Source organism: Staurois parvus, unplaced genomic scaffold, assembly GCF_062004578.1.
Source record: "Staurois parvus isolate SC_StPar_1 unplaced genomic scaffold, SC_StPar_1.0 ptg000964l, whole genome shotgun sequence".
Lineage (NCBI taxonomy): Eukaryota > Metazoa > Chordata > Amphibia > Anura > Ranidae > Staurois > Staurois parvus.
In genome coordinates, this window is record NW_028318760.1 from 65756 (window position 1) to 88490 (window position 22735).

At 43.9% G+C, this 22735-nt stretch overlaps 1 protein-coding gene across 4 annotated transcripts in view; it reads right to left on the reverse strand.

Annotated features, from left to right (window-relative positions):
• LOC149441641 (AP-1 complex subunit mu-1) overlaps window positions 1–22735 on the reverse strand; it is a 106956-nt gene that overhangs the window by 2308 nt on the left and 81913 nt on the right. For 2 of the 4 annotated variants that reach the window (XM_089657087.1, XM_089657088.1), the window contains exons 9-11: window positions 8599–8757; window positions 5133–5258; window positions 3818–3893 (exon numbers count right to left, since the gene is read on the reverse strand). In XM_089657087.1, coding sequence (XP_089513213.1) covers window positions 3818–3893; window positions 5133–5258; window positions 8599–8757 — 361 coding nt within the window. The remainder of the gene's footprint in view (window positions 1–3817; window positions 3894–5132; window positions 5259–8598; window positions 8758–22735) is intronic. The other 2 variants (XM_089657089.1, XM_089657090.1) reach the window with 1 other exon arrangement.

Genomic DNA, 22735 nt, shown 5'->3' on the forward strand with positions numbered 1-22735 from the left:
TCCATAAATATTGGGACATCGACACAATTCTAACATTTTTGGCTCTATACACCACCACAATGGATTTGAAATTAAACGAACAAGATGTGCTTTAACGGCAGACTGTCCGCTGTAATTTGAGGGTATTCACATCCAAATCAGGTGAACACACACACACACACACATACATTACATACACACACATACATTACATACACACACATACATTACATACACACACATACATTACATATATATATATATATATATATATATATATATATATATATATATATATATATATATATACACACACACACACATATGTATGATCCTGATCAATCACTGTTTTTGGTAGAAATTATATTTCTACATGGCAAACAATTTACTAGCAGGTGTCGTAGAGTAATAGAATACAACAGACCCAACAGTCATGACATGCATGCTGCTGATTCTGTGTAATTGAATCACTAATTGAAAGGGGCATGTTCAAAATAATAGCAGTGTGGAGTTCTATTAGTGAGGTCATTCATTCTTTGAAAAACAGGTGGCAATTATTGCCCTTATTTAAGGAAGGCAGGCAGCAAATGTTGTACATGGTGGTTACAGTGCATTTTTCTCTGAAATTCTGAGGAAAATGGGTCGTTCCAGACATTGTTCAGAAGAACAGTGAACCTTGATTAAAAAGTTGATTGGAGAGGGGAAAACATATAAAGAAGTGCAGAAAATCATAGGCTGCTCAGCAAAAATGATTGCAAATGCTTTAAAATGGCAACCAAAACCTGAAAGACGTGGAAGAAAGCGAAAAACTACCATTTCGAATGGATAGAACAATAGCCAAAATGGCAAGGACTCAGCCAACAATCAGCTCCAGGAAGATCAAAGAAGGTCTAAAGTTACCTGTGAGTACTGTTACAATTAGAAGACACCTATGTGAAGCCAAGCTATCTGCAAGAATCCCTCGCAAAGTCTCACTGTTGAAAAAAAGACATGTGCTGAAGAGGGTACAATTTGCCAAAGAGCAAATGGCCTAAAGAGAAATGGCGCAACATTTTGTGGACTGATGAAAGTAAGATTATTCTTTTTGGGTCTAGTGGCCGGAGACAGTTTGTCAGACGACCCCCAAACACTGAGTTCAAGCCACAGTACACTGTGAAGACAGTGAAGCATGGTTGCGCAAGCATCATGATATGGGGATGTTTCTCATACTACGGTGTTGGGCCTATTTATCGCATACCAGGGATCATGGATCAGTTTGAATACATCAGAATACTTGAAGAGGTCATGCTGCCTTATGCTGAAAAGGAAATGCCCTTGAAATGGGTGTTCCAACAAGACAACGACCCCAAACACACCAGTAAACGTGCAACATATATATATTGATTCACTTGTTAGTGCATCCACTTTGAACATGCAGGGGTCCCTGTTCCTGGATACAAACCTGTCCAGCTTCGCGCTGAACCTGGATGCCAGAAGATCCACGTCCAAAGTGCCTCCCACCTCTGGCACAGTTTCTTGAAGACCTCAGGGTGAACAGTCCACTCCCCCAGAAGTCCCAAGAAGCATTTTTAAACTGGTCCTTGCCACTTCTGCCAAAAAAAGAAAAACACAAAAGCCTTGCAAGTCTGAAGGAGAGCCAGACCCTAAGATTCCAGAGTAGGTTCTTCCAGAAAAAGTTGCTTCCTATGGTGGTTCCTCCTCCATCAACAAAGGGAAGGGGAAGTGAAGCATTTTCACTTGCAGCCAAAGCAGTCTAAACCAGAAAGGATTCTGGAAAACTGCTACAGTAAACCAGTAGCAGTGGAGAATACCTCAAAAGACACAAAGGAGCAGGAAGAAAGCAACCCAGAGATAGTGGAGAGATCAAACAACAGGGGAGATATGGCAAGGGGAGCTACAGCTCGAGTCCTCTCTTCCTGATAGTGGTTTTTGGAATCCATTCATGCAATTTTCTCCCACTCTTTGCAGTCACTGAAACATTGCCTGCCAGCAGTACACCACCTTTAAAAAACAGTCCAGAGAAAGCCAAGAGAAACAAGTGCCAGAAATTATATCTGCAAACACAATCTTGGTACTTGCTGTGCCCATATGTTGTAACTGATAAAAACCCTGGGTTCTAGGCTTAGAAGCTCTAAGATGGCGGCTGGTGATAAACCCTTCCTGAACTCACCAGTCAAGACCATACCTGCACACCGAGGCATAGTGGGATGACCCCCTTCACATTGGCACCAGAAACTTCCCAGTCTGCCTCGTACCATCTCTACTACCCTGTAGCACTCAGAGCAGCCAGGACAGAGTACACATGTAAAAGTACAGTAACAAGGGGCATCACACAAACAAAAGCAAAATCAGGAATCAAGGGAGACAAGGGGAGCAAGTAAACCGAGAAAACTTTCCTTCCCACCCATCCAAGGTACCCACTACCAGGTCACTCACTTCATGCTGCATGGCACCAGTTTGCCCAAACTTCAGCCACCTCGACAGGCCTTAGAGACATGACTCCCTGACTGGGGATCATTGCTCTGGACTTGAAAAGCACCCTGTCCTCAAAATGATATACTATATAACTGTACACCCTGCCAGTCCTCAAAATGATATACTATATAACTGTACAGAGTCCCACATGCAGGGCCCACTGTTAAAAGATCCCATCACAGGTTGGCTCCGTGTGTTAAACGCGGGTTGTAGGTACCATTCCCTTTGGCAATACCCCGTACGCAACAGATCCAGATTAACTAGTGTCCTGTTTTCCAATGGGATGACTTGTGAAAAAGCTAATTTAAAAAAAAATTAGTATTTAGTGCAGACACAGGCATGACAATCACACTAGAAGAAAACTGAAGCGATGACTACCAGATTACCTGGGAGGGGTCATGTCTAGAGGGGATTTTCCTGGTTTTTTTTTGCCAATGTCCAGTCACCTGAAGATGGAAGCATAACCCTTTTGTAATGGATATAAAGATAACCTGTGTCCTGGGATGTATGTTAAAAAAATAAAGAATACCCCTCAAACTCAGACAGCAGACGTCTTACCACCAGTAGTGTGAAAAGAAAATACTAGGTTGGGAAGGGGTTTGTGAAAACCTAAAAACACAGGATCAACAGAATGAATGGCTTGTCCTCACATGGAATCATTGTAAGTTCATGTTGCCTGCTAAATAAGCAACATGAATGTGTCTTGTCTCGCACAAGTAGGAAAGCTCCAGTTTACTTCTTAAATGAATTCCTAAACCACTTGAATAGAAGTTTAAAATACTATGGAGAAGTGGGGAAAAAAAACTCACCATTTAGACTCCCTTGCAAAAGCTATAACGTGTTGGTCTTTATAACTTTATTTATAGTTATTTTCAGCTATGTGACTTCTGTTTTTAACTTTCATTAGGCCTCTTACACACTGGGCCATTTAGCTACAGTGTGTCCCTCGGTGCTTTAGTGCATGCAAGAGGGACAGGTGCAGTGTCCAGCCCCACCACAGGCAGCCTGTCATGAACAACAATATCGCACGGTACAGTGCTCAGTCCCGTCCAGCAGCCTGCAACAGATTCTGACAGCCTGCCTACAATGGGGCTGGAGATGGAATCTGTCCCTCCTGAGGGCACTAAAGCAGCGGGAGGAACACACTGCAGCTGTGTCTAAGGGGCCTTAACTGCCACTGCAGAAAATACTAGTTGTGGAGGCAAATAAGTTAAAGGGTCATTATAGCCCAATGAACTGAGCATTGTATTCAGAAACGGAATTATTTAAGCTGTACAAGCAGCTTATGCATATCTGGATTCCAATGTAAATGATCTAAAGCCGTCAAGCTATATTTCTGTGCCCACTGAACATATCACGTTACCTCCATTTTGGGTTATATATCGCACCCATGGCAATGCTTGGTAACCACTCTTCTCAATTATTTTCAAGTAACGAACCTGTGGAAATGGGTTAAAAGATTGCTTAAAAATTATTGTACAACAGAAATAACTAAAATGGATAAGCAGCCCCCCACCCCACAGCATGACACCTTTGTACATATAGTGAGATCAAGCGCCTTCAGCTTCCTCCTACCCCCTTGTTTATTTGCTATAATGTTATGAAAAACCTTGTAGGAAACTAAACAATAAGTACTGAAATGAAATCACTGCTGTATACTGTAATGCACACTTACTTGACAACTCTGTGGAAATATTTTTTTTTTTTTGTCTATTTTGAAAACATTCAATAAAGTTTTACTGCAGTTGTGGTCAACCTGAAAATATAGAGGGCCTCAAGTGCAGTCCCCAACACTTGCAAAGGACCGCACAATAGGGGCGCATTTTGTTTCACTGAGGTGCACTGTGTCAAGTTAGGCAGCCCATTCAAAATGAATAGGCTATAACACAACTCAATGCCCAAAAACTTCAGCCCTGCTGCACACTGAAGAAGTTGGAGTACAATAACCCCAGTATTGGTGTCAGTGGTAGTAATAACCCCAGCATTAGTGTCAGTGAGTGCAATATCAACCCCCAGTATTGGTGTCAATGGACACAATAATAACTTCCACTATTTATGTCAGTGCATACAACTATGACTCGCAGTGGAAGCAATAACTAAGCCCCAAAATTGGTGTTAGCGGATGCAAAAAAAGCTCCGTTATTTGTGTCAGTAGATGCAATAACAGCCCCCAACATTGCTGTCAGTACTATTAACCCCACACACACTGGTGGGTGCTGGCAGTTAAATTTAACCCCACTTGCACTGGTGGTTAGTAGTAGTGTATTGGGATTGCCCCTATACCTCCACCCCAGCAGTGAAAGTTAACCCTCGATTCCTCACCCCACATTGGTGTCCTGGCAGTGGAAGTTGATCCCCCATATTGGTGGTTAACATCTCTCCCCCCCCCCCCCCCCCCCCCATTGGTGATCACTCACCTGATCACACAGTCCTGTGCCGCTCTCTCTCTTCCCAGGCCAGAGCTTTACTTGTACTGTGGATAGAGATAATTCCACCTTCAGTACAGTCTTTTTTTTCAGTGTTGGGTGCTGGAACACAGATAGCGTTCTAGCGCCCAGCAGTCCGCTGCTACTCTGCTTCCAAACTGCTGCCCAATAGCTTGCAGCCCAGTTTTTGGCACCAGGGTTTTACGGAAAAAAAAAAAACACACACAAAATGGATAAGCAGCTTATGCATACCTGGATTCCAGAAGTAGTAAAATAAGGGATCTCAAACTTGACACTTATGGGGGGTTTTCCCTCTTTGTCCTCTGCTTCAACACTAGGGAGGCCAAAGTGTGCTCTCATTAGATATTCCTTTCCACCCTGCAAAAGAGATATATGTACAGTGCTCAGCATAAATGAGTACACCACAACAGATTTGTCAGAAAACATTTACTTTCCTTTCAGAATCAACATTTTCTAAGGGATGCTTTACTACAAAATACTCCCACAAATGCAGGCCATTGATTGCAAACAAGATTTATTAATTTGCACATACAAAAAAGTATTTTTCCTAACAAATTCATTCAAGACCATGTTCCAAAAATTAACACACACCAATGAAAGCCTTAGGAGCAAAGCTAAATTTTAGACAACAAAATCCTAATTAAGAATTCAATTACAGGTGAGTCTAATTATTCATTAAACAGGTGTCCAGCACACAGCTGATCATAAAAGGGCGTTACTTAAAGAAAACCCCTTTCCATTTCATGCTGTCAGCAATGGCACCACATGGAAGAGAAATGTCACAAGGCCTGAGAAAGAACATTTCTTTTCACAAGAAAGGTGAAGGTTACAAAAGATCAGCAAAGCTTTACTTATCAGTCAGAATAGTGTAGCAAAATTGATACTAAAATTTAACAACCATCTCACAGAGGCATCCGGACTGTCCATGGAGATTAACAACTCAACAGGAGCGTCTTCTGATGAGATGGGTTGAAGAAAATCACCATGCAAGTTCACTGAAGTTAGCTAAAGTAGAAAGGCAAACTGGGGTGATTACTTCCCATGACACAATACGGTGTACACTGAAGAAGAAAGGTATGCATGTCGTCCACAAAGGAAGCCTCTCCTAAAGCCCATGCACAAATAAAGCCAGCCTAGAATTTGCCAGGGCCCATGATGAAAAAGAAGATAGCTGCTGGGACTCTGTACTCTGGAGTGATGAGACAAGATAAATGTTTTTGGAACTGATGGCTTCAGAACTGCATGGTTTGGCAAAGGTGAGGAGTACAAAGAGAAATGCCTACAATAAAACATGGTGGTGGCAGTGTCCTTCTGTGGGGCTGCATGAGTTCTGCTGGTGTTGGGGAGCTGCATTTCATTGATGATATCATGAATTCACAGATGTACTTCTTTATATTGAAAGAGAAGATGTTACTATCACTCTGTGTCCTTGGTCGTCCTGCACTATTCCAACATGACAATGATCCACAACACACATCTAAGGCCACAGTTGCATTTCTGAGGAACAGTGATTCAGTAGCCAAGTGTCTCCCCTGATCTGAACCCAATCGAACACCTATGGGGAATTCTGAAGACACAAGTTGAGCGTCACTTTCCATCCAGCATTCAGGCTCTAAAAGAGATCGTTCTTGAATAATGAAAAAAGAAAGATGCTGCAATATGTCGACAACTTGTTCATTCCATGACTTGGTGCTGTCCTTACAAATCAAGGAGGTCATACAAAATACAAGATGTAGTAGTCTTTGTTGTGGGATGTATTCATTTTTGCATCAACGAATTTGAGTAAAACAGAAGATTTTGTAATCCAAGTTATACAATTAACCTTACTTTCATGTAATGAGCTAAACAAATGTTCTATAAAACTCAGTTTTGTCAAAATTTTGGAAATTGTTCTTGTGTTCATTGAGATATTGATTAAAATCTTACTTTTCAAAAGAGGAGCACTGTATATGGTCATAAACAAATATACCATGTAATTGGATGAAACAAAGTAGGTGCTTACTGGAAAAGTCGGTTTGAACCCAGCAGCTACTGCGCACCATATGTGCTGTGCTTCCACATACTAGATGTAGCCTATGGCATTCCTGTCAGGCCAATTTAAAAAACTGAAGCAGAAAAATCTGGAGCTCCTACCCTTAGCGGATAATGAACATATTCTCCATTTTTCTTCCAGTTTTCAGAAATCAGGGCAAGCATTATTCTCAGACAGCATCTTTCTTTGTGAAGTAACTTTTTAAATGTCAATGCACCGGTTTTGCCCTAAACTAAAAAGAATACATTTAGCCTAAATCAGATGTTTGCAATCTGTCATCTTGTGAGTCATAAACAAACTATAGAAAACCTACCCTAGTCCAATGAGAACAACCCTTTTGGTATGGAACAATGCCAAAAGAAAATATTGTGCTCCTCTGACCTTTTCTACACATACACCCTTGTGAGACAATCCCAACCAACCATCCCCCCCCCCCCCCCCCCTACATACACCCTTGTGAGACAATCCCAACCTACCATCCCCCCCTACGGACACAGCTGATCACGAGATGTGGTGAAAGGCCGATCCCACCGGCCTTTTACCACGTGATCAGCGGTGTCCAATGACACGCTGATCACAGGAAAATGCAAGTGCCGGTTCTCGGCTGCACTTTCCTCACGCTGTCAGATCGTGAGGAAAGTACTGCCGAGAACCGGCAGTTGTCAGAGCGGGGATCGGCACCGATCATCAGGGCACTGATGATCAGTGCCCTGATGATCGGTGCCCAGCAGTGACCCCCGCAAGTTCCTCCCAGCAGTGCGCCCACTAGCCCCGCCCACCTGTGCCCAGCAGTGCCCCCACCTGTGCCCAGCAGTGCCCCCACCTGTGCCCAGCAGTGCCCCCACCTGTGCCACTCTGCAGTGCCACCTACCTGTGCCCAGAAGTGCCACCTACATGTGCCAGCAGTGCCACCCACCTGTGCCCACCCACCTGTGCCCACCAGTGCCACCCACCTGTGCCCACCAGTGCCACCCACCTGTGCCCACCCACCAGTGGTGCCCACCAGTGCCGCCCACCAGTGCAGCCCAGCAGTGCTGCCAGTCAGTGCCACCAGTCAGTGCCCAGGGGTTGTGCCAGTCAGTGCCGCCAGTCAGTGCCCAGAAGTGATGCCAGTCAGTGCCGTCTATCAGTACCCATCATCAGTGTCACCTATCAGTGCCGCCTATCAGTGCTGCATATCAGTGCCGCCTATCCGTGACCCCTAATTAGTGCTGTCTATCAGTGCCGCCTATCCGTGCCACCTCATTAGTACTGCCTATCAGTGCCCTTTAGTGCTGCCTATCAGTGCCGCCTATCAGTGCCCATCAGTGCCGCCTCATCAACGCAAATCAGTGAAGAAGAAAAAATACCTGTTTGAAAAATTTTATAAAAGAAATAAACTTTTTCTTTTTTTTCAAATTTTTTGCACTTTTTTTAATTTATAGCGCAAAAAGTAAAGCGCCCAGTGGCGATTAAATACCACCAAAAGAAAGCTCTATTTGTGAGAAAAAAATGATCAAAATTTCATATGGGTACAATGTTGCATGACGGCGCAATTGTCAATCAAAGTGCGGCAGCGCTGAAAGCTGAAAATTGGCCTGGTAAGGAAGGGGGTATAAGTGCCTGGTAGGCAAGTGGTTAACTGGATTTAAAGTGCAATCACAATTGAAAGGCAATTTATCTTACTGGGAAAGACTTTATAGACCAAACTATCTCGCTGTTTTCTGGAACCCACTTCACACTCCCAACTGTAGTCTTGAACTTGGGAGAATCAGCATCATTTGGAACTGGAATGTGAATCTCCACATTGTTGGCAGTGGATCTCCTTTTGAACTGACTTTTAGCCTATGGCAAAGAGACAATGTAACAAGTATTTTATGAGAATGTATGAGTTGCAACAATTTGAAAACATTTTTACAGATTTGGAAAATCAGCTATTTCAATGTAACATGGAAGTAAAAGTTTTTTCATCAGAGTTGAATTGGATTTAAAAATTACAGTTGCATGATAAAATTAAGATTCTAATCCACGTTAAAGTTTTGTGGACTGAGGATAGGGTCTTTCAAAGAAAAAAAAATTAATATTGACTTACCTGTAAATTCCTTGTCTTGTGGTACAGTACAGGACACATGACTTGAATTCATAGACCATAGCTTAAATCAAGACCTAGATGACTGGACACTGGCAAAAAACTTGATAGGGCTGCCTCTAGAGCCAACTCAGTCTCTAGGCTGCCTCTAGAGCCAACTCAGTCAGACTCCAGTTTTTAGCAAGAAATAAGGAGTATTCGGGACAGAGAGTAGAGGGGCCTGTACTACAAGATAAGAATTTACATGCAAGTCAAAACTCCTTTTATTTTTATCGCACAGTATCTGTATTCATAGGCCATGGGACATACCAAAGCAATTAATTCAGGGGTGGGCAACATAGCAAACAGAAAACTGCCAACAAGAGTTAATAAACCCGAAAAAAAAACAAAAAAAAAAACACAAGTAACAGCTTAAAACACTTTGCGGCCAAAGCTCTCATCATCCAAGGCCTGAACATCCTGTACATGGCAGAATTTGGGGAAAAAGGGAAATCTGTGGTTAGGGGGTGTGTAGGCCCTGGAGCAGTGTTGACTGATCCACCTGGCACTGGTAGAGCAGGACGCAGGATGTCCTTAACTCTCATGACCACATGTAGAACAAGGAGGGGCTGGGTCCTGCTGTCCCTGACAACTCAGACCATGTCCAGGAATTATAGGACAATTTCCTTGTCATTTTTTTTTGGCAGGACAAAAAGGGAAGGAACAATATCTTCACTGAGGTAGAAAAAGGACATCGTCTTAAGTCTTGGTCTAAAAAAACCTTCAAAACAAGGAAAAGGCTAACTACAAAAAAAGAGCAGCCAACTCCTAGATTGTAAGCTCGAAAGAGCAGGGCCCTCAAACCCCTCATGTTTTGCATTGTATTGTTATTGTTCTGTCACATGTTCTGTCCCCCTTTGTAAAGTACAGCGCTGAGCGAACTATTGGCGCTTTATAAATACTGCATAATAATAATAACTCAGAAACATAATAAATGAATATAATGGCGCCTATGAAAAGGGTATGAATGGATCACTATCTAATATACCAGCTGCAAAATCCACCATATACTAGTAAAGTGTGTAACAAAAAACAAAAATATTAATTTGCGCTAGTAAGTAAATTAATACCCCAAAAAAAACAAATGTGACTGTGAACATAAATAAATATATATATATATATATATAAATACATAAGTGTCCAAAAAAAGTCCAAATGGAATGTGTAAAAATCAAGTCCAAAAAAGATGCAAAAAATGTGTCCACCACCAAAAGTACTAAATGAACTCACCAGAGCTAAAAGAAACTGAAGCATATATTGCTCTGGGGGCGATGGTTAGCAGGGTAATAAGCCACTCATGGATAGATCTTCAGGGAATGATATTCTGCAGAAACCGGCTCCAAACAAACTAATGTGAAAGAAGCAATGATCTGTGATCAAATATACCACTAAGGAAATCCACTTCTCCAAGACTTCATGGTATTCATATCCAAAGGGTGTTATGCCAGACACTCGGAAAAAAACAACAACAACTTCATAGTGCAGTACTTTTAAAACAACTTCATTTATTATGCACTCATCGCACTTAACTCAAAAGGTGTCCCAGCCGACACCAGTTTTAACAGCATGTAAGAAACACAATGAACGAACCCAGACAATCGGCACACACGCAGTCGATTGCTGGGAAACGTAATGACGTCACATCAATCTAAGCCCCACCCTACGCGTTTCGCCATTGACGTCCTCACGGAGCGGATGGATGTGAGACGTCGCAGCTTCATTAAATATGCACTGCATTAGGAACAGTCAGCTGTCATCAATGTGAAAGCAAACCCGACTCGCTGATGACAGATGGCCATATATACAAAACTGCATCACAAATAAGATCTCATAGACATCAAGAGGCTAAGGGAATAACAACATAAAAAATAAAATATATAAACCTAAAAAAATGTTAAAGTATTATGATAGTCTTAAAGGGTCAGTCCAAATAAGAGTAACTCTACCCTATCAAAAAACATGTCAATATATCACCGCAGTGATTTAAAGGGCCAGTCCAGATCTAAAGGAGGACTCTAACCCTTCAAAATAAATTTTAATTAATTTAATTTTTAATATAAAACATTGAAATAAATCATATAACCAGTTGATGTCTAAACAATCAAAAAATCACGCTCAGAAATAAAATATACATATAAAAACATATCACAAATTTGTGAGAAAACAATTCAAATCAATATCAATGTTCAACCCATAAGGTTGTAAAGAATTTACAGTTGCAAGAAAAAGTATGTGAACCCCTTGGGATTACGTGGAGTTTTGCATGAATTGGGCATAAAATGTGCTCTGAGCGTCATCTACAGTTGCAAGAAAAAGTATGTGAACCCCTTGGGATTACGTGGAGTTTTGCATGAATTGGACATAAAATGTGCTCTGAACGTCATCTAAGTCACAACAATAGAAGAACACAGTCTGCCCAACATAATACTACACAAACATTAGATGTTGCCATGGTTTAATTGCACATAACATGTAAAAATTCACAGTGCAGGGAGGAAAAAGTATGTGAACCTTTGGACTTAATAACTGGTTGACCCTCCTTTGGCACCAATAACCTCAACCAAACGTTCCCTGTAGTTGCAGATCAGACCTGCACAACGATCTGGAGTAATTTTGGACCACTCCTCTTCACAAAACTGTTTCAGTGTAGCAATATTCTTGGGATGTCTGGTGTGAATCGCTCTCTTAAGGTCATGCCACAGCATTTCAATCGGGTTGAGGTCAGGACTCTGACTGGGCCACTCCAGAAGGCGTATTCTGTGCTGTTGCAGCCATTGTTTTGTTGAATTACTTGTATGCTTTGGGTCATTGTCCTGTTGCATCACCCATCCTCTGCGGAGCTTCAGTTGGCGGACAGATGGTCATACGTTTTCCTGCAAAATGTCTTGATAAACTCTGGAATTCATTTTCCCATCAATGACAACAATCCGTCCAGGCCCTGAGGCAGCAAAGCAGCCCCAAACCATGATGCTCCCTCCGCCATGTTTTACAGTGGGGATGAGGTTTTGATGTTCGTGTGCTGTGCCTTTTTTTCTCCACACATAGTGTTGTGTGTTCTTCCCAAACAACTCAATCTTGGTTTCATCTGTCCACAGTATATTTTGCCAGTAGTGCTGTGGAACATCCAGGTGCTCTTTTGCGAACTTCAAACGTGCTGCAATATTCTTTTTGGACAGCAATGGCTTCCTCCGTGGTGTCCTCCCATGTACTCCATTCTTGTTTAATGTTTTCCTTATTGTAGATGTGTCAACAAAAATGTTAGCATGTGCCAGAGATTTCTGTAGGTCTTTAGCTGACACTCTGGGATTCTTCTTTACCTCATGCAGCATTCTGCGCTGTGCTCTTGCAGTCATTTTTACAGGACGACCCCTCCTAGGGAGAGTAGTAACAGTGCTAAACTTTCTCCATTTGTAGACAGTCTGTCTTACCGTGGACACATGAACATCAAGGCTTTTGGAGATACTTTTGTAACCCTTTCCAGCTTCATGCAAGTCAACAATTCTTGATCGCAGGTCTTCTGAGAGCTCTTTTCTGCGAGGCATGGTTCACATCAGACAGTGCTTCTTGAAACCAGTAAACCCAAAACAGGTGTGTGTTTTTTAAGGGCAGGACAGCTGTCAGCAACACATCTAATATCATCACACTGATTGGAGTCAAGGTTGGCTCACTCCTGGCTCCAATTAGCTCTGGGAGAAGTCATTAAGCTAGGGCCTCACATACTTTTTCCTCCCTGAACTGTGAATGTTTACATGTTATGTGCAATTAAACCATGGCAACATCTAATGTTTGTGCAGTATTATGTTGGGCAGACTGTGTTCTTCTATTGTTGTGACTTAGATGACGTTCAGAGCACATTTTATGCCCAATTCATGCAAAACTCCACGTAATCCCAAGGGGTTCACATACTTTTTCTTGCAACTGTAAGTCACAACAATAGAAGAACACAGTCTGCTAAACATAATACTACACAAACATTAGATGTTGCCATGGTTTAATTGCACATAACATGTAAACATTCACAGTGCAGGGAGGAAAAAGTATGTGAACCTTTGGACTTGATAACAGGTTGACCCTCCTTTGACAGAAATAACCTTAACCAAACGTTTCCTGTAGTTGCAGATCAGACCTGCACAACGATCTGGAGTAATTTTGGACCACTCCTCTTCACAAAACTGTTTCAGTGTAGCAATATTCTTGGGATGTCTGGTTTGAATCGCTCTCTTAAGGTCATGCCACAGCATTTCAATCGGGTTGAGGTCAGGACTCTGACTGGGCCACTCCGATAAAATGCCTTGTTGGTCATAACAATAGCTTGTAAAAATGAATTACCATATTCACCCACCCTTGCAAACAGAGAATTGATTCCACTTACGATTGGCCTCCCAGGTGGTTTCTCTTTATTTTTGTGTATAAGTAATAAATAGTAGGTATTTTGGGATTTTTTATCAAAAGATATTTTGCTTCTTTATCAGTTAACACACCCAAATCTTTTCCTTTATTAATAATACGTTTAAGTTGTAATTTAAGTTTCTTGGTGGGGTTTCCTGTTAATATTTTATATGTATCTTTAATTTGTAATAATCTCTTAATTTCTTCTTCATAATCACCTTTATTTAAAACAACAATACTTCCCCCTTTATCAGCACCTCTAATTACTATATTCTTTTTCTTTTCAAGATCTTCAATGCCCAATTTAATATCTCGTGGAGTATAATGAAATCCTTTAATATCCATTTTCTTTATATCATTTTCTACCATATTTTTGAATACCTCTAAAAAAGAGTTCCCAGAATTCTTAGGGTTAAACGTAAGCATTTTTTAAACCACTATTTTGAAAACCATTGCAAGATAAACTGATATTTTTACTCTTGAATTTATTTAATTCAAAAAAAATTTTAATGTTTAATTTTCTCACAAACTTTTGTGAGAAAATTAAACATTAAAAACATTATTTATGTTCACAGTCACATTTGTTTTTTTTGGGGTATTAATTTACTTACTAGCGCAAATTAATATTTTTGTTTTTTGTTACACACTTTATTAGTATATGTGGATTTTGCAGATGGTATATTAGATAGTGATCCATTCATACCCTTTTCAAAGGCGCCATTATATTCATTTATTGTATTACTGGTTCCTCTTCTTGAGGTATCTAGAATTGGCAGCCGTGGATATTTTTGGTTACATGGAAAAAAGAAAAAAGTTTTTAATCCCATAGGGGCATTAAATGGTATTTGTAGCAAACTAGCTCATCCAGCTGGAAGCAGAGTTCTCCTTTACCTTGTTGTATTTGAGGTATTCCTTGAATCATTCCTCACAACCCCCCTTGCATTCCTGTGAGGCAGACTTTATCTCCTGGCAGATAATGTGGAACAACCAGGCTAAGACATGAGAAGTGGAGCCAGCCCGTCTGCGGAGGTGTCACTTTGGTCACCAAAAACTATGTAAGCCCCACACCTTATCAACCTGCCCCAGAACTGAACATTCCTCAGGTCAAACATATGTTTCATATCATGGGACATGAGCTGGCAGTTTCAGTTTAAAATCTCCCAATGACCACTCCCAAAAGGTGTAGTCAGAGCCCCCCCCCCTCCCTTTGTGAGGGACTTTTAAAAAAGACAGGATGACAAGCCTAGAGAGAGAGTGAAAGTTTTTTTTAACACACACACACAGATCTCCGAGGTAACATCATAACAGAGGAGATCAAAGAACCTTTCTGCTCTGCATCTTGAATTTGCTAAAACCAGGTAAGGCAAGTAACTTACCCTGTATTCCCTCGCTATTCTATGTTTGCTGTGTCTTTATACATATACATATATATATATTTTTTTATTTTTTTTTTTGTGTCATCTTTGTAACTATTTATTTGCATCTGTTTGACCCTGTTAGAAATAAATCTTTCTTTCTGAAAGTGTTAAACTGTTTCTAAGCGCTTACTTGCAATTCACAAATCCCTGCCTTTGAAGAGACGCTACTGTTTGTATATCTCTGTATAGTAGGTCCGCGGGCCGTGCTATATAGATCAATATTTCAATCATTATAGTGTATATTTGAGAACGGGAGTTTCCCAGTCTCCGACAAAAGTGGTGGTGGCAGTAGAGGGTTAGTTGCGTAACTAACCCGACCCAGTAACAAGCGCATTCAGGCTGCAGGCACCGATTGTAGACCATTATCTGGGCAATCGCTGTGTAGGGTGCAGCTGGGTGGGGCCTTGTTACGTGCGTCACACCGCGGTTTTGGATCGGCTGGCCCTTCGGTCACGAGAAGGTCTGGGGTCTGACGCCGTGGGCGTGACGTATTACTGTTAGTCGCGGCTGTGCGATTGTCGCCTGTTGGTGGCGGCGGCCGCGGGTCGTGACATATTGTTGGCAGCATACGTGGGATAATTGCATTAAGAACTTCAGTGCAGTGTTAAAAGTTGGCTCTGCACTGAAGGATTGTAACCTTTGTGGAAACAGTCCTTAGAAACAAGTGGTGCATATTTTATTTTATGCATATGTGTGTATAGAGAGACACATAGCAACAGCTATTTTCTTTTCCTACTTTTCTCTTCTATCTTATCTTTGCTTGCAATTATGCCTGGTGAAGCAGATTACGAGAAAATTATCAAAGGTGATTTGAAAGTTGAATGTGCCTCACGAGGATTGGACGTCGGTCGCAAAACTCGTGAAGATTTGATTAGTGATCTAGTGGAGTATCCGAGCAAATCAGAACTCGGGGGAACTTGAACATGGAGGGGTTCCCGTTACCCACATTGCCAGTGGCTCAGAGACGGCCTCACAGGATGGGCATACAGAGACTGACACTGGAGGATCACCAAAGGTTAACGTCACACCACCGCCTGAGTGCGCTAGCAACGTGGTGCCCGTAACCAGCAGAGACTCTTCTCAGATGCAGGAGGCCCTAAAACGCCTCCTGGAGACAGATTTGGAGGCATAACTGCGGTTCATGGAACGCCAAGCAGCGGCTGACAGAGAAGCTGCGGAACGCCAAGCTGAGAGAGAGGCGGTGCAGAGGGAAGCTGATCGTCGGCACGAGATGGAGATGGCAAGGCTCCAGCAGCGACCGGGTCAGAACCTCGGGTCCCTAGAGCACAGGGACGCCACTCTTTCCATGGGCGCAGCCAAGTTTCCAGTGATGGAAAAGGACAGCGACATTGACACATACTTACTGTCCTTTGAAAAAGCGTGCCGTCAGTACCGTGTGCCCCAAGCTCAATGGGTTCGGTACCTGACATCAGGGCTACGAGGCAAGGCCCTGGACGCATTTGTTGAATTGCCAGAGGGGCAAGATGATGACTATGAACTTTTAAAAGATGCCATTATCCAGAAGTACCAGATGACCCCGGAAGTGTACTGCAAGCGGTTCAGGTCCATGTAGAAGGGACCTGGGGACTCTTACACGGATGTGGCAAGTCGCTTACGTACCACATTCCGACAGTGGACTAAGGGACTGAAAGTTGATTCTTATGAATCTTTGGAGAATCTCATGATCAGAGATCAACTCCTGCACATTTGTCCAGCAGACGTCAGACAGTTCGTCTTGGAGAGGGAGCCAGCATCTACTACAGCTGCAGCAGATCTGGCCGATACCTTCGTCCACATGCGAGTGCCTGAACCTCGCAAGGCTCCTCCAAACAGCTGAAATCGTCCCTAGCAACCTCTCCTACTTCGGTGAGTCAAGCTTCCCCTCCGCCCACACCTGCAGCGCTTGGAGCCAAGCCATTCCTGCCTGACACCCGCAAATGTTTTGCTTGTGGGAAAGCTGGACATCTCAGGACACAGTGTCCTGAGCAGAAGCAGGTGACATCATCTGGCCAGCAACTCTTCTTCTGTGCTGTTCGTTCGCAGGAAGATGCGGGTAAACCCCGCCAACTTGCAGCCCGTTACCGTGGGCAACCGGTCTGCAACTGGTTTCCGGGACACCGAGGCAGACGTCACTTTGATCCGACCAGAGCTGATTGAGCCACAGAACCTCATCCCAGGAAAGTTCCTGACCCTCACAGGAGTTGGGGGGGATCCGTTCACGCATACCCTGTGCAAAGGTATTCCTAGATTGGGGTGCGGGGAGGGGAATGAGGGAGGTGGGGGTCTTGGATGAACTGCCCACCCCTGTTTTGTTGGGTGCTGACCTAGGCACTCTTGTTTCATATTGCGCCCCTGCCGAGAAGACCCGGAAGGACCCCCCGGAACCCTCTAGACGAGTCGAGGTACTGTGGACAGATATTAGAGTAATGTCTGGGCCGCCTGTGGATGGACAGAGGGAGGGGGCTGGGAATGGTATGGGGCTGCAGGAGTCTCCATTAGCTGGAGAACCAGAAGAAATCCCCTGGCCTGGGGAGGTATTGAACTCGTGTTACTGATATTATGAACATGACTTTTGAGGATCGTTGTGGTGACACTGAGGGTGATCTTACTAATGTTAGTAACATTGGGAATACAGTCTGGAATGTCAGTAATAATATCAGTAGCATTGATAGGAATGTCATGGATAATATCAGTAGCATTGATGGTAATGTCATTGATAATGTTTGTATTGTTGATGGCAATGTTGGTAATGCTAACAATGAGTATGAGATTTGTGATGAAACAAAGGATGCATTTTCAGTGTTGGGGGCTGAGGTACAGTCTCTGGGGGCTGAGCAAGGGGATTGTCTGGATAGGCCTATCCCTTGCCCAGGCTCAGAAGATTGTGCCTTGATAAGTGCCCAGCCATTGGCCTTGCATAGGACTAGGCAGCTGGCTGGGACTTGTAGTTCCAGGCCTCAGGCAGCACTGAAAAGCGATTCCCAAAGGAGCTTCAGAGGCCCGCTAACTGTGAGTTGCCCTGCTAAGGAAGGCACACCACAGCTGGCTGGGACTTGTAGTTCCCCACTTCAGGCAGCCCTGAAAATTGAGTCCCAAAGGACCTTCAGAGGTAAGCTGGCTGGGACTTGCAGTTTCACACTTCAGGCAGCCCTGAAAACTGAGTCCCAAAGGACCTTCAGAGGTAAGCTGACTGGGACTTGTAGTTCCACGCCTCAGGCAGCCCTGAAAAGTGAGTCCCAAAGGACCTTCAGAGGTAAGCTAACTGAGATTTGTAGTCCCACAGGGAAGGCAGCTCTGGAAAGGCATTCATATGGAGATTTCGGCTTGTGTCCAGAGCTGAGCCCCCCTGCTGGGGAGAGTAAACAAACGAGCAAGGAGGCTAGAATGACTGGCCTAGTCAGTGGGGGCTGGGAGCCTGAAAGCCTGTCAGTTAATCTCACTTGTCAAGGTGTGTTCACAGGCAGACAGACAGAGGTCAGAGGCAGCAGGCCTGGATTACGAGTGGATGGAAGGTTGATGCATCCGGGCCCAGACCCAATCACCCTTCCCTAGCACTCGGGGTCCGGAGCGGCTGCCCAGGCCTCTGATAGATGGTGTCTGGATTCAGAAGGTGCCGGCTGATTGGGCCACAGAGGCAAAGGGAATGGCACAGTCAGGAATCCAGGGATCAGCTAGAGTCTGGGCAGTCCTAGTGGTCGTGGTCCTCCAGCAGGATACGATGACCAGGCTTTCTGAGAACCTTGGGAAACTGAACACCAGCCCTGGGTTTGTGGCCTACCCCATGTCCAGGAGCCATGAGGCAATGGAGCATCCGGAAGGTGCCTACTGTTTTGCCATCATGGACTTGAGCAAGGAGCAGGGGCCACCATCTCTAACCCAGCAAGCTCCAGACGAGCCAGCCTTCACTACCCCATGTGGCTTGCCTGAATCCTTGGGAAAGCTAGTTGGGGTTGAGAAGGCACTGACCGCCACTCCCGCGGTCAGGAGTGGCCCGCAATGCGCAGTGGACCTGGGTGCAGTTGTCCACTTTAGGAGCCTCATGGTGCTCGGCCCTGTCTGGGAAGAGCCACTTGGGCCCCTGTCACTAGGCTGGAACAAACCGCCTGTGCCCAGTCCGACAGCCAAGAAGGGTAACTGTCAGAGGGGCATGTCAGTGGTTCAGTTTAAGAACCCATTAGTAAAAAGAGACCCCCAGAGGTCTGGGCGTGGGGAGACTGAGGCAGCTGAGGCCTGGTCTGCTCCCCAGGCCAAGAAGCAGGTTATGTCAGTCGTGAGTACAGCTGGCTACGGTAAGATGCCTGGACGCGCTGATCATGGCTCAGCTGGACCTGCGACTGGCCTAGCAGACAGGAAATTGGAGGAACTGGTGTCCTGGATGCTAGCAGGTAATGAGGACTGTCCATCTTGGACACCACTGGGAGGCGAGGCCCAGAATTCGCCTGTCCGGTTCCGGTGCACCCATGTCTACTACCTTCAGGCCAGATGTAGTCCTAAGCCTGAGGAAATAGGTAGGAAAGGGAAATCTTCTCTACCTCGACAAGAAGCTACATATTAATATGTTAGCAAAGGACACCCCTGAGCCGAAGTGTTTTGTGAACAGGTGGGCACCCCGGCAGTTGCCACGGGATTCGGATAGCCACAGCCGACTGGTACCCACCCGTGACCACTCACTTGGTCGGCCCAGCAGTGCTGCTGGAGAGAACAGCTTCCTGTTCAGACGGAATTCGGTTCTCCCGCAGTACAGCGGTACCAGGACGTCCCAAGAGGAACCTCTGAACAGAGGTCGGTTGCGTCAGGAGAGAACTTGTAGATCCCTCCTTAGCGCCCACTTAAGGGGGAGGTGTAGCAAACTAGCTCATCCAGCTGGAAGCAGAGTTCTCCTTTACCTTGATGTATTTGAGGTATTCCTTGAATCATTCCTCACATCCCCCCCTTGCATTCCTGTGAGGCAGACTTTATCTCCTGGCAGATGATGTGGAACAACCAGGCTAAGACATGAGAAGTGGAGCCAGCCCGTCTGCGGAGGTGTCACTTTGGTCACCCAAAGCTATGTAAGCCCCACACCTTATCAACCTGACCCAGAACTGAACATTCCTCAGGTCAAACATATGTTTCATATCATGGGACATGAGCTGGCAGTTTCAGTTTAAAATCTCCCAATGACCACTCCCAAAAGGTGTAGTCAGAGCCCCCCCCCCTCCCTTTGTGAGGGACTTTTAAAAAAGACAGGCTGACAAGCCTAGAGAGAGAGTGAAAGTTTTTTTAACACACACACACACACACAGATCTCCGAGGTAACATCGTAACAGAGGAGATCAAAGAACCTTTTTGCTCTGCATCTTGAATTTGCTAAAACCAGGCAAGGCAAGTAACTTACCCTGTATTCCCTCGCTATTCTATGTTTGCTGTGTCTTTATATACATATATTTTTGTGACATCTTTGTAACTATTTATTTGCATCTGTTTGACCCTGTTAGAAATAAATCTTTCTTTCTGAAAGTGTTAAACTGTTTCTAAGCGCTTACTTGCAATTCACAAATCCCTGCCTTTGAAGAGACGCTACTGTTTGTATATCTCTGTATAGTAGGTCCGCGGGCCGTGCTATATAGATCAATATTTCAATCATTATAGTGTATATTTGATAACGGGAGTTTCCCAGTCTCCGACAAAAGTGGTGGCAGTAGAGGGTTAGTTGCATAACTAACCCAACCCAGTAACAAGCGCATTCAGGCTGCAGGCACCGATTGTAGACCATTATCTGGGCAATCGCTGTGTAGGGTGCAGCTGGGTGGGGCCTTGTTACGTGCGTCACACCGCGGTTTTGGATCGGCCGGCCCTTCGGTCACAAGTTTGGTGAGAAGGTCTGGGGTCTGATGCCGTGGGCGTGACGTATTACTGTTAGTCGTGGCTGTGCGATTGTCGCCTGTTGGTGGCGGCGGCCGCGGGTCGTGATATTATCCCACTGCTGCCACCAATATATCACGACCTGCGGCCGCCGCCACCAACAGGCGACAATCGCACAGCCACGACTAACAGTAATACATCACGCCCACGGCGTCAGACCCCAGACCTTCTCACCAAGCTCGTGACCGAAGGGCCGGCCGATCCAAAACCGCTGTGTGACGCACGTAACAAGGCCCCACCCAGCTGCACCCTACACAGCGATTGCCCAGATAATGGTCTACAATCGGTGCCTGCAGCCTGAATGCGCTTGTTACTGGGTCGGGTTAGTTACGCAACTAACCCTCTACTGCCACCACCACTTTTGTCGGAGACTGGGAAACTCCCGTTATCAAATATACACTATAATGATTGAAATATTGATCTATATAGCACGGCCCGCGGACCTACTATACAGAGATATACAAACAGTAGCGTCTCTTCAAAGGCAGGGATTCGTGAATTGCAAGTAAGCGCTTAGAAACAGTTTAACACTTTCAGAAAGAAAGATTTATTTCTAACAGGGTCAAACAGATGCAAATAGTTACAAAGATGTCACAAAAATATATATATATGTAAAGACACAGCAAACATAGAATAGCGAGGGAATACAGGGTAAGTTACTTGCCTTGCCTGGTTTTAGCAAATTCAAGATGCAGAGCAAAAAGGTTCTTTGATCTCCTCTGTTACGATGTTACCTCGGAGATCTGTGTGTGTGTGTGTTAAAAAACTTTCACTCTCTCTCTAGGCTTGTCATCCTGTCTTTTTTAAAAGTCCCTCACAAAGGGAGGGGGGGGCTCTGACTACACCTTTTGGGAGTGGTCATTGGGAGATTTTAAACTGAAACTGCCAGCTCATGTCCCATGATATGAAACATATGTCTGACATGAGGAATGTTCAGTTCTGGGTTAGGTTGATAAGGTGTGGGGCTTACATAGCTTTGGGTGACCAAAGTAACACCTCCGCAGACGGGCTGGCTCCACTTCTCATGTCTTAGCCTGGTTGTTCCACATCATCTGCCAGGAGATAAAGTCTGCCTCACAGGAATGCAAGGGGGGGATGTGAGGAATGATTCAAGGAATACCTCAAATACAACAAGGTAAAGGAGAACTCTGCTTCCAGCTGGATGAGCTAGTTTGCTACAGTATTAATTTGGAAGAAAATGTCAAATGTTTAAAACATCTCCTGGAGAAGCAAATTAAAATATGGTGGGATGTGAATACATTGGAACTTTATTTGAAAGAGAAAATCACCCCTAGGAGATTAAGATGGGATATACCTGCTAATGATGGATTGGAGGACAGAGAGCTAATGGATGATTGGTTTCTGTTCTTCAACCATTGTGAGAGTAAGTTATTATAAAATAAACAAAAATAAAGAGAAACCACCTGGGAGGCCCATCGTAAGCGGGATCAATTCTCTGTTTGCAAGGGTCGGTGAATATGTTGATTCATTTTTACAAGCTATTGTTATGACCAACAAGGCATTTTTGAGGGATAGTGGACATCTTATTAACATCCTTAAAGATTTAAAAAATGTGGAAAATTGTATATTGGTAACAATAGACGTAGAATCATTATATACTAATATTAATCAGATAGATGGAATTAATGCTGTTAAATGGGCCCTTAAACAGAAATCACATTTAAAAAACTCAGAAAATTTATTATCGAATTGTTGGAGCTGGCAATGAATAATAACTTTTTTTGGTATAACAACACTTTCTTCCAAAAATGTAAGGGAGTTGCCATGGGCGCTAAGTATGCTCCCAGTGTGGCAAACTTAGTAATGGATAAACGGGAGGAAGAAAGTATTTATAACAAATGGCCAGAGATGGCGTTGTACAGGAGGTATATAGATATTGTTATTGTATGGAATGGGTCTCAAGAAAATCTTGATTCATTCATGGATTACATCAATATGAATAGGAGTGGATTGAGATTCACTG